Source organism: Thermobia domestica, chromosome 13 (assembly GCF_964235325.1).
Source record: "Thermobia domestica chromosome 13, izTheDome1.hap1.1, whole genome shotgun sequence".
Lineage (NCBI taxonomy): Eukaryota > Metazoa > Arthropoda > Insecta > Zygentoma > Lepismatidae > Thermobia > Thermobia domestica.
The window spans coordinates 113154260-113167216 of record NC_137466.1 but is presented as its reverse complement, the minus strand read 5'-3'; the positions used below and the strand labels follow the sequence as shown (position 1 = coordinate 113167216).

General features: G+C 34.9%; 1 protein-coding gene across 1 annotated transcript in view; it reads right to left on the bottom strand.

The window, feature by feature from the left end:
• LOC145668438 (uncharacterized) overlaps nt 1-4873 on the bottom strand; it is a 128966-nt gene extending 124093 nt beyond the window's left edge. The window contains exon 1 of the mRNA XM_081736302.1: nt 4456-4873. Coding sequence (XP_081592428.1) covers nt 4456-4552 — 97 coding nt within the window. The 5' untranslated portion in view covers nt 4553-4873. The remainder of the gene's footprint in view (nt 1-4455) is intronic.
• Nucleotides 4874-12957: the final 8084 nt, after the last annotated feature.

Genomic DNA, 12957 nt, shown 5'->3' with positions numbered 1-12957 from the left:
TGGCTAAGCGGTTAGCGCACGCGCCTTTTTCGTGGGACACCGGGTTCGATTCCCGGCAGGAGCTCATGTGATTCGGATTCCATGTTAATCAGTAGGTCCCGTCTCATATAGCCTTGCTGCTGAAAAGGACGTTAACTCAAAATCAATTCAACTCATCTTTTTTTCTATGGGATAGTTGGTGGATTCGGTGTAACTCATTCACACATGTGAAAAGCTCTGGTTTGAACAAGGATCATGTGAATTGGTGATGCACAACATCTTGTATGTGAATTTTCTCGGGTCGGTCCAGTTCAGTCCTACTGTAACCATTCTAATGATTATTTTAGCGTCATTCACTTACATGATGTATCTATCACTTGTTTCCTTTAACTTACAGTGAGTTAATACATTTTGCTACGTGAAACAGACTTTTTTGGCTCCGGCTCCAGAAGACGGATAACCTACATAAAACCGAGAAATAATGTACTGTAGTATTAGTCTAGTGAAATAGAGAATATCTTAATGAAAGCAAAAAATGCTTCGTTGATAATACTAGCCTGCAAAATTAAGGTCATTAAAAAGTGTTTAAAATGTAATTGCTGTTCTTTATGTATTTTGGTACGCTAATTCCAAAAATAACATTCATACTTCTGTATCACGTAAGGTTTCTCTAGAAAAGAAACTCATATCTGGAAGGAGAAACAGCTTATATACACTTACTATATGAACATATTTTATGAAAAGTTTACCTTTCAGTTTTTAAATAAATCTCAAACAACTATATTTACAGGTCCTTGTGTTGTCTTTCTGCGTAAAAATTCCGTCTTCGTCATTTCCTTTTCTGGGCTGATTGCGGAAGGTCTCTCTGCAGGATCCTACAGTAATCTGCTGGCATGTTGACGTTCCATCTTCTCTGGTACCTTCGCTCCATATCCTTGATTGATGGAATTGCTCTGCCTGCTTGTCACTTACTGCACCTAGATTCCCGGGGAAGTAGTCTGAATGTGAATTAAGGAAGTGCAGTTTTAAACTCATTGAGAACCCCCAAATCTTTGAATTTTGCCAACAACTTTTCTGCAGTGAGCTTGAAATTAGGAGCCTTGAAATTACCAAGAAATTTGTGAACAACTTCTTTACATCCGTTCCAAGCCTCTTGCTCAGGTACCATTATCGTCTTTATCGTTCATTAGTTTTCTGATGTCTGGGCCAATAAATACACCCTCTTTTAATTTATCTTCTGAAAGTTCTGGAAACTTTTCAGTCAAATATCGAAAACATTCTCCCTCTTTTGACAGAACTTTTACGAACTGTTCAGGGGCGTGTAGTGCATATTACCGCTGTTACCGGCGGTAACGGTAAAAATATGACAGTTTTTCGTTGTTTTCATGTCTCTAAATTTCATCATCAACATGGGAAGATGTTTACATATTTTCCTTTTCTTTCTTTTTCTTTAAAAAAAAAAAATAAGTTCGGACGGCCTATGCCGCCTTTACATTGCCAGTGCCAAATAGGAACATACTGTTGTTGATACCGTAGATTTCAGAGGTAACGTGAACCCCGATAGCGGTCATTCACTCCAGAAGCACCTTCCAGCATGCCAGCCAGAAGCATCCTGCGCGCTCGTATTTGGACGTTTGGAATGGCCCTTATGTTACCGTTCGGCTGAGTGGAACAAGAAAAAATAGCAACGTTCCCTGTCAAAACAAGGATAATCTAGAATATCATCAGCATGTTTAGTCTACTCGCTCTCCTCTCGCTATAGAGGATCGAGCTGGCAGTGTGATTCAATTATACTGTTTCGTTTGCTTCCTAATCCAAGTATGGAAAATTGGCTGTAATTTCCGTATTCGTAAAGATAATTAGAGAGAAGTAAAGATGTTTCTCGGCGCTCCTTTTAATTCGTATATTTATTATTTAGGATTTATGCTAATTAAGTTGGAAATATTTTGTTTTTAGTTTAGCAGAGAATATTTTCGATTCAGCAAATTTCCAGCTTTAGCCTCTAGCCTACTAGTTGAGTTTGCTCTTTGATGCAGTTTGATGTGTTGAAAAAGAACTGTGCAATCGTCTTCATCATACCGTAGTTTGACTGTCCCAAATAATTGTGTTTGACAGTCTGACTAGTTTTCAATACAGAAAACCTGTTGCTCAAACATACGATGGAGCTTCGGCTATGGTTGGTGAGGTAGGATGCAGCAGCCTCTTGTTAAACAAAGATATACAGAAGTCTATTTTTTTTATTGTCATGCCCATAGGCTTAATTTAGTGTTAGAAAAGTCCGTTGACTGTACAAAAGGGTGTAAGTTTTTTCTAAAACTATGTTGTGACTTGCTTCTTTATTCTCGAAGTCTTCAAAAAGAACACATGCTTTGAACTAATGTAGTCACAGGCCCGTATTGAGGGGGGTTTAGGGGGGCCGGGTCCCCCTAAATTTTTGCTGCTCCCCCTAAAATTTTCACAGTAGGCTTGGAAATGAACTATAATATGGTGATTAACTATAATAAGGTTGGATCGGGCCCCGCTAACTTCAGCCGGCCCCCCTACATTTTTGGGCTGGCTACCGGCCTGTGTTGTCAACAAAAGTATCCCAACAGCCTCAAACACAAGGTGGAACTATAGAAGTAGGATAAATGATGTGCTGTATAGTTTTAAAGATGAACTGTTAGTACTCTTTAAATGCATGACGAAAACATCGACGAATGATATTCTCAAACCAGAGTTCGTGCAGCAAAATTCTACCAAACCCTTCAAAGTTTTGACTTCAATTTTTTACTTGAACTGTTTTATATTATAGGATCAAGATAAGAAATCTAGTTCAATATCTTAGAGAAGGAAATTCATGATGTAAGTTTTTGCAGAAAAAAATAGATGACTTTGAAGAATATTTAAGATCATTGAGAGATGGTTTCGATTATATTTAGTAAAAAATGGAAGAACCTGAAGAGCCACACTTTTCAAGAAGATCAAGGTAAATGAAGTGAAATTTGACTCCCCCCTAAAAATTATTGTCAATGCCTATAGTCTGAAATGATTGATACGCTAAAAGAAAAAAGCACCAGATTTTCTGATATTGAAAAACTAGAGATACTTGTAATATCAACAACCGGTAACAATTGTGCAAGTGTCACGCCACGCCACTGGAACTGTTTCATGATGACAAGTTTAATAGAAGTAGCGGGAACAGAATTCTACTAAGATCAATGCATTTCTGAGCAATGCAAAACGGTCTTGCTAGAGGTAGGTTTCGATAAACAATGTGCTTCTTATTTTTCTCTTGAACCCTTGTATGTTGCACGAACAAAAATAACAGTCATCGGTATATGTAATTTAGGGGTTCTCTCTAGATCGTAGGCACACCAAAAGGAAGAGACTGTCTTGTGCCCTTCCAACACTTTGGAAGCTCTTTTACACATGGATAACACTTTTTGCGGAAGCCGAGGATTTATCTTGGTCATCTAGTTTTACACCAAAACAAACGAGCTATTTTTGACAAAGTTTGTTATGTTCTACTGATATTTCTTCACTACATATTCTCCACAAATGTTAAAAAAAAAAAAAAAAAAAAATGGTGAATTATGACAACCCCTTGGAGCCACTTCACAAACACTATGGAGAGTTTATAGTGCACACCAAACACCGTTTACATTCAAAGCTAAGTCAATTCACTTTAGAATAGGTATAAACAAGTTAACTGACACTAACTAACACTTGTTATAATCCTATAATAAGAAATTATATTACCGAATTATATTATCACCGAACAAAAAGTTGATCATAGTCCTTCCTGGACTGCAACGCTAGTACTATAGAAGGATTCAGTTTGAGAAAAGTTTATGGATCATAGAAAACTTGGACGGAGTTTTTCATTGAATCCAATTACAATATAACAGGAAAAAATTAATTATTACTACTTGTGTTCCCTTGCTATTAATATTTAGTGAATATCTAGTTCCTCCATTTATGCATACTCCCAATGCTCGTCTTACTTTTTAGCACTACTTTTTCAGTTTAACGTCCCACGGTTGTGTCCCATCGAGGGTAAGGAAGACGGTGATGATGAGATAGATAATAATATGAATGAAGAAAGTAAGAGGAAACGGCAGAACCGATACTCACGGTGTTTGTCCACTACAAGGCCAACTTGGCGAGTGCTGGGATCGATCCAAGAACCCCATGCGTCAGAGGTGAGCGCTCCACCATTGAGCCACCGCAGCCCCTTTTAATACTAAGGAGGCGTCAAGAGTACTCTATGTAGCAACAAATTTCGTTATCAAATAGATACTACCAAACTGCTCAGCGCCGTACGAGTAGTTTGGTAGTATAGGTAGGCTTTATAGTTGCAAATAAAGGATTATTTTTGTTGATCTTGTAATAAAAGCTCTTCAGCTTATTTAAGAATAGCATTTTACTTTATGCGCTGTATAATTGATTTTTTTAAAATGTAGATTTAACAAGTGAGGCGTAGCCCATACGTACCTGCAAGTCCAAGGACATACTCGTTGGAAATGCAGTTGCGCTGTCGTCTCCGTGATAAAGTTGATGGTATTGTATTCAACACAGTCCAGAGATGCATGTCCAGAGATGGTGTTGCACTTTTATCGTCCACTATACAAGTCCAACACGAGAAAACAATCACAGAAAAATCACAAAATATGAAACAAAACCATAAAGTGATTTATTTAATAAAGTAGCGTAAAGTTTATTTCAAAGTTCACAATGTCATGCCCCCCGAACACATCCGTTATATTCTTGCTCTGATTTTAGGAAAAAAATATAAAACACATCACCTTCAACACGACGTTTTCGTTCTTTTCGATATGCTGCTATGCAAGCGGGCACCGGTTTCTTTTAGCCTGAAGAGCTTACGAGCCAATGTGCAAGTCTTCCTTTCGCGGTATTTGCCTCTTTAACTTTCTCACACAGGTGTACCGTTACGTCACCAGCGAGATGTGACCAATCAGCTCACATCAAAATGTCATACACACAGTGAAGCGGAGCCCTCGCTTGCTCTCGTCAGATGGATGCGGGTGCATCTCTTCTCAGAAAAGTATCAGAGAAAAAACACTAGAGTAGAATCCCGTTTCTAACACGCGAACAGCAAAATTCAGTCTTTTTTGATTTTTTTTAAATGTTTATTTGCACTAAAAGATTTTTAAAAATTATTGAACTTCTTAAAAGAAATATTTTAGCACGCTAGTCCGACCGTAAAAATTTATTGCCCAAATTATATGTTTAAACTTCAGTTTGGATCGCCCACCATTAAAAGTTTGTTATGTTCTTTGTACTATGTAACTTGAACGGCTTATCTGGTGATAATGACCTTATATTGCTGAGTTTTATTGCCACAACATTAATTAGAATGAATATCTGGAATAAAAAGCTCTTTGTTATCATAAACTGTCAAACATAACAGCTTGTTTTCGCCTAAGGACTTTTTACAATAATTCTCAGTTGTAAAATAACATATCGACACACTTGCATGAAAAGTTCCGTGTAGACATTAACATTGCAATTGTCTTCGAAATTATGCTCCCTACACTTTCAAATTCCCGACTTAGAACACCAATTATCCAGTTACAAAATATCCTACAGTAGTTTGATTTAACATTGTTAAGCAAAAATTCTTAATACAGTAGATAATTAAAATACTGCAATTTACTGTGTAATTGCTGGGCTCTTTGAAACTTTGTAGTATTTTAATGTGCAACGAAAAAAATATTCCAAAGATAAGATACAACCAACCGATAGATCATTGAACTTTAACGAAATTATACAAATAAGCGTAAAATCTCATGTGTAATTTTAGGGAAATTTTATATATTTTTTTTCTAATTCTATAAATTAGTTCTGTACAATAAATTGATCAATTAAGGTAAAACTAATACTAAAGTTTATTTTTATCAAGTTTTTCATTATGATACTAGCAAAAGGACAGTACTATATTATGCTATCTTCCAAAGATGAGTCTTAGTCACTGGCGCAAATCCCGGGGAGATGAGGAGGACATGTCCCCCTCAATCTTGGAACTGGGGGGACTGTTCTCTCCAAATAATCCGATTTCAAAATGTGCTTTTGGGGGAGAAATGTGATGATTTGTGTCCAACTGCCGCTTCATCTTCATCGCCTGATACATAATATACAACAGAATCACCTCAGAAATCAGATTTATTTACCGTAATATGAGTCTTATCTCCCCCTCCCCCAGAATAAGCTTCCAATCTGCCCACCTCCCAGTGTTGAAGACAACTCTGCTCCCGTGATCCTCCACAGCATTGTTTTTCAACTTCATAAATATTTTGAACGTCGCTTAAAAACAAATATGGCAACAGTTCTACCCCCCCCCCCATGTTGAAGAGAGATTTTCGCCGCTGGTCATAGTACATCAATCAATAGATCACATCAATCTGAACAAAATTAGGTGTTTGAAGGTAAATTCTGATGTGTAGTTTTCGAGATTACTGATCACATTACTCTTACTGTGAAGAGTGCTATGAGAATACTTGGTATTCTTTACAGATTTACTGAAATTCGCGATCTCAAATCACTGAATATTTTCTTCAAAGTTTTTGTACCTCCTAAAAATTGAATATTTCTCATCGATATAGAATATGGCCCGTGCTTCAAACTTATCCCGTTTTGATTCTGTTCTTAACGTTTTTATTGTCATTTGTCAAACAAAAAGTTCCTTCAGTCGCGTAGTCTTGATAAAACACAACTCATAAACAAACTTAATATACAGCAGGGGCGGATCCAGGACCGACTTCTGGGGGGCGGGCGGTGGGTTGTCGTACTGCTACTTTTAAGAGCTCCAAACTTTGGGATGGGTTGTATTTATATATATAAAATAAGTAAGTCTTCTTTTCTAGGGGGGGGGGGCAATCGCCCCTATCCCCACCTTGGATCCGCCCCTGATATACAGACTCCACATACTCGACGCATGGTGGCAGACTTGCTGCTTTTGGAAAATTATCAATGGAAAAACTGAATCCCAATTATTGGTTTCTGTTCTCAATTTTCGTGTACCTTCTCGCCTTACTCGCAGCCATACGTTACTAACATATGTAACACCCAAACTATCAATTATAGAACGTTCTCTATACTGCGGACTGGCATCATTGTATGATAATTTATCTTCAGATATTAATATTTTTGACTATGAAAATAATTTTAGAAACAAACTAAAGTCTTTATAAATGTGGTCTTTATTTTAAATATATACATATATTTTCCTGTTGTTGTTGTCTCTTATACACTTTGTTATATTGTTTCAGTGTAAAATAGACCTGTATGCGAAACATTTAAGAGTAAATAAATAAATAAAATGAAAAAGGAAATGAAATGAAATCTTTCAGTTTTACGTCCCACGGTTATGCCGGTTAGACTAAAGGGGACAGTGATTATGAGAAATGAATGAAATGGTGGAATGAAGAAAGTGGGAGGAAACGGGAGAACCCCGAGGAAACCCACGAGCACGGTTTTTGTCCACCACAAAGTCCACACGGCGCAAGCTGGGATCGAACCAGGGACCCTAAGCACCGGAGGTGAACACTGTACCACTGAATTTTTATTACGCTAAAAAGTATAAAATATGTCGTTCGGTATCAATTATAATTTGTACTTGTTTATTCTCCAGGAATAAATTTTTTGTTATTTATTTGCTGTATGCAAAGAGAAAAACAGTTAAGTAGAAGAATGTATGGTATTGTTATTTGTCTTCTCCCAGCGGTGACAGATATACTACTTGTAAAAGTAATTGAATAAACCACAATATCGTTAGCTATAATGAAATCGAAGTTCAAAGATCAGACAATACCAATCGACAATTCTCCGTGAACTGAACAGAATTATACAAGGTGTTTCGAAATAACAGTGTCAACGTTTGGGAGGTGATTCCTGACACCAAGATAAGACGAAAAGTATAGACCAACCTGAATGCACAAATGCTCCCTTTCGAAGTTATAGGCTGCCGAAAACATGGAAAAATCAACTTTACAGATCCATAGCTCCTACACTATGGGATCTACTGTAGTCGGGTCAAGACTTCACTTCCGAACTAATATGTGCCTATCCAAAAATACATGTTTTAGAATCCTGTGATACTTACGTAACAATTTTTATAGAGAGAGTTTGGCTACGGGCATGTAATTGGAAATACTTACCAACTATCTCTATAAAAATTGTTGCGGAAATACTGCATAGTTTTGGACCTATGGACCTTTAAAGTTATTTTTTTTTCATATTTTCGGTAGCCTATAACTCCAAAAGGAAGTATTTGTGCACCCAGCTTGGTCTATAACTTCTGTCTTATCTTGTTGTTAGGAATCACCTCTCAAACGGTGTCGGTGTTGTTTTGAAACACCCTGTATAGATGAGTGTAAATCCTCATGAGTAGTTTTAGAGAAAACTAAGAAAAATGAATTTGTTCTCAAACATAAATATTAACGTAGTACCATACTAAAGTGTGTGCCAATGGGCGCCATAAGGGGAGGGCAGAGTGGGGCCCGGGCCCCTCCTGGATCGCGAAAATGTATACTTAACACAGCAAACCACGTATATTAAATACCAGAAATACCAGACGTAATAGGGCAACAGCAACTATGGAGATACCCCCCTACCAATTTTTCACACCAGCAAGATGACAGCATACAATATGATTAATGAAATAATAGGCAAAAATCATGATTACCTTTTAAATTTTATTTTTTTCTTTAACAATAATAAATGTCCAAAGGTAAAAACATACCAGAATATCAAACGATCGAGCTGAATAAAATGAGATTCTTGATGGTAAAATTCTCATGCGTAGTTTTCGACACAAAACGAATTTGTATGCCGCTAAAAAAAAGTATGTTGAAAGTTGCCAATAATTGATAATTTCTATATCAGCTAGAACAAATAGTTTATTTATCTTTTTATGTATTGCACAGGTTAAAAATAAATACATTGATTAGTAGCAATATTATTTTGTATATATTCATGTTCATCTTTTCCTTACGGTAACACACATACTACTAACAGTGACGTACTACCTGTAACGGTTAACTTTCGTGCTAACAATTTTGACAATTCATCATTGCCTTTATGTTTTATAAATGCGTTGGTAAATTACTGAGACTATGTTATAAATTATTATTAATACATGTCTATTGACTTGTTCAGATTTTTATTATTTATTCTTAGCTACTAGATAGATCAAAAACACTAGTCGAATAGTAGAAAAATCGGTTAAAATGTATTCTATACCTTATGAACAGTGAGGTTGCTAGTTTGGTTTTCAGGATCAATTTTCACTAGTTTCTTGAAAATAGTTGAATGTTACGATAAATCTTAATAAACTTCAACACTTTTCTTTCAGGATCTGCGACGCTATATAGTGGGCGTTTCAGATTAAAAAAAAAAAAAATAAAATAAGTCCAGTGTTTATAAATAAAAGCGGCTGGAAATAAAACGATGAAAGAGAATGTGAGATAGACAAATATCACAAGGTAGATCTAATAGAACGTTATTCTGTATGATCTATCATGAGGCCTGAAAGGTCATCCAAAGATGTTAAATTGCCATGCATAAGACTCTTAGGTTTTCAATTTGATAAACTCAGACATCTTATGAAAATTTACACTAAAAACTGGGAAATCCTATGAAAATATACAGTATAGTCATAGTAATGCACTTGGTTCTTACTACAAAATTGGAATTAATTAAATAATTGATAAACATTTAGCAAAAATGAGTAACGGAGTAGATTATTGTTTCTATCAATTGAGTACTAATGACTAATAAAAAGAGGATTTTATTTTCTTTAAAAAAATCACATAAATGATATTAATTTATGTTTTGGAGAAAAATCTGGACATTTAGGGTTTTGAACATTTTTGGAGATGAAGAATATGTAAATCGGATTCCTATCCATACATGTCTCTGAAAAGAATATGGAAAAAAATTATCGTAGGGAAAATGTTTTCGGTTTGAACTGTTTAAAAAATAGGCTCAATTTAATTGTAAGTTAGACAATAAGAAAATGTTAGACAACGCATTGCATGAAACATTTTATTTGCCTCAGAGGGCTTTTTATAATGGAGTGCTGGATGGTTACCCGAAAATTTCAAATGGATGAGTATACCATTTGATACAGCATTAAAAAAAAAAAAAATCATGGAAATCAAACAACTTTTGTACATTAAAATTCAAGAAATCAGTTGAATGGTGGTCATTCAGTCGGTGAATGGTCGTGCTTCACAGGAAAGACTTTCCTCTACATTTTCTTTTCATGAACTTCTCAATTATGTATTGCCATATAAAATTGTGGTGGGGATGACCCCACGAGACTTACTGATACGGAACCCTGTGAGGCAGGCAGAACGCTCCATTCGATGTGTCTTCTAACATTTTTACTATCACGCTTTTCGTTTCATCCTTTTATCTCCAACTTTTTTTGTGGTTTATAAGAGACTGGGTGTTTATCTAAACTACACTTTCTATCTTCGTACTTATATATCAGATACATTGCTATGAATGTTTATATTCAGAAGAAGCTAAATATTTAGTTTAGTACCTATTGATATGTTCCAGGCTAAAGTAGATCGTGAGCAAACAGGAGGATCAAGCGGACATATGATCAGACTAATGCCAATGATTATACTAAATTAATTTTTCTATTTCCTAATGCCGCTTCACTAACATGTAAGACAAACAAAATATTAAAAAAAAAATTAGATACAATTTTAAAATATTTTCAGTACTCATTCGTATTGAGCTGCAAGGTTTGCACCTCATAATCTGTTTTGACTTAGATCATCACTGGTTTTAGGAAACTTAACACTGTTAAAAATTGTAACTCTACTTTTTCATACTAAAACACAATGAACAAGCTATCATGTCATCCTTGCGTGCACCATGACAAAAGAATTCTAGAAAAAAGTATTTTACCAAGATAGCTTTGTTTTTCTTAAGATAATTTGTATACAAATTTTAAGTAAAAGAATGATATACATACAATATAACGATCAACATTTACAGCCAATTTGTTGTATTTATCAAGTCGCAAAGCATTCTTTGTTTTGAATATAATTTGTGAAGCCTAACAGTATTTTTAAGATTTTACAATGCCTCTGTCTTTAAAAAAAAGAAAAAGACTTGCACACGATATCATCTTATGAAAGTAAACGTGAGAAAACTCGTCTGTTTTCCAGGCAAATATCCTTTCTAATAATCCGAAGATCTTTGGTCAGCTGTTCTGCAACATACATCTTGTTTTAACAATTCATCCGTGTCAATTGGTTTGATGTTCTTGTATATACAAATCTATGTCAGTGTTTTGCAATAACTTTTTTTTTAAACATTACAAAAGACGAGCCTTTGGAATTGTACTTAAAGTTGCAACATTTTTAATTTTTATTTTGTTTTATTGTTCCTATTTCACATTTATGGCAGAACTATCTATGTTATGATGGCAATATTTTACGTTTCTTTTAGATGTAAGTTATTTCAACTCAAATCTCATGGGCGTCTCTGGAGGGGAAGACGAGGGGGACGCGTCGCCCTCAATATTTCGAAGTACAAATTATTCAATAGTTTATTCTAATTTATTTACTAACGACAGAATAACATATAAATAATAATTACGCTATTTGGAATATAATATTCAGGCTATGAAAGGATTATAAGGATTATAACAGACTTGTTGGGGGTCAGTGAAGGTAAGCAGAAAGCTAACAAATGGAATCGAAGATAATAAACAGGTTGGGCTTGGTAGTACCATTTAAATTACTTTCCTTGATTCCCCCCCCCCCCAAATTTTACATGCCAGATACGCCAGTGTCAAATCTTAACGCTTAAGTGACATTATCATTAGTGAAAACTATTTGAAAAATAAAATAAAGATAATTTTTTAACGTCTGACTATTAAATCCTTTATGAGAAACATGCAGATGAAGATTACTAATGAATGATGATGAAATAAAAAGGTAAGATGATTAATTGATTGATTGATATGATTTAAATGATTCATTACTTGATTTATTGATTTAATCGATTCTTTTTACGTCCTTTTGTAAACAGCGAGGTTATACGGAAGGAGCCCCACAGTTTAAAGTAGAATCTAAATTATTGTGGCATATTCGATATTCCCTGACCGGAAATCGAACCCGGAATCTCTTGCAAGAAAGATATGCACTCTAATACTAGACTAGAGCAGTGGTTCTCAACCTTTTTTCACTCATGACACACTTTACTGAAACTCCAGGTCATTGCGACACACTTATTTGATATTTTTATTATAAATAATAATAATAATATCTGTTATAATAGTGAAATAAATTAGTTTAAATTATAATTCTTATTATAATCTATATAATTATATCAATAAATGATAAATATTATAATCTATATACTTTATATCAAATCTATTATAATAGTTTTCATATTGACTCTATATAGCACTGAGCAGTATTGATACCGCTGGAGGTGTTGACTGGGACAGTTTATCTCGATTTTAACTAATTATTATTAAATTTTTCATGATTTTTAAATTCTAAAATTTCGTGACAACTAGTGTATCACGACACATTGGTTGAGAAACACAGGATTAGAAAGGCAGACAAGAAAGGAGAATGAAAAAAAAATGTGAACGAAAATAAAACTCTTAGATAGGTTTATTCGCATGCTTACATAATTTGGCATCGAGCCTACGACCCTGAGCTTCATAGGCTGAGTACTCTACAATTGAGTCACTGTAGTACTTTAAAAAGTAAAAAAAAAAAAAAAAATAGCGGTAATCCTTACTGAAAACAAAAGCAGTTCAACATCCAAGCGATGATAACCAAGGAAATGCAGTTGTTTACGATTTGCTTTGAAACTTTGAACTTAATTAACGATCCAAATATTTCATTCAGAGGCATTCTCTAAGTCAGTATTGTCCATGAGACGAGATATCTCGTTTCAAAATCGAGTCGGGACGAGATTTTTTTTTTTTTAAGAATT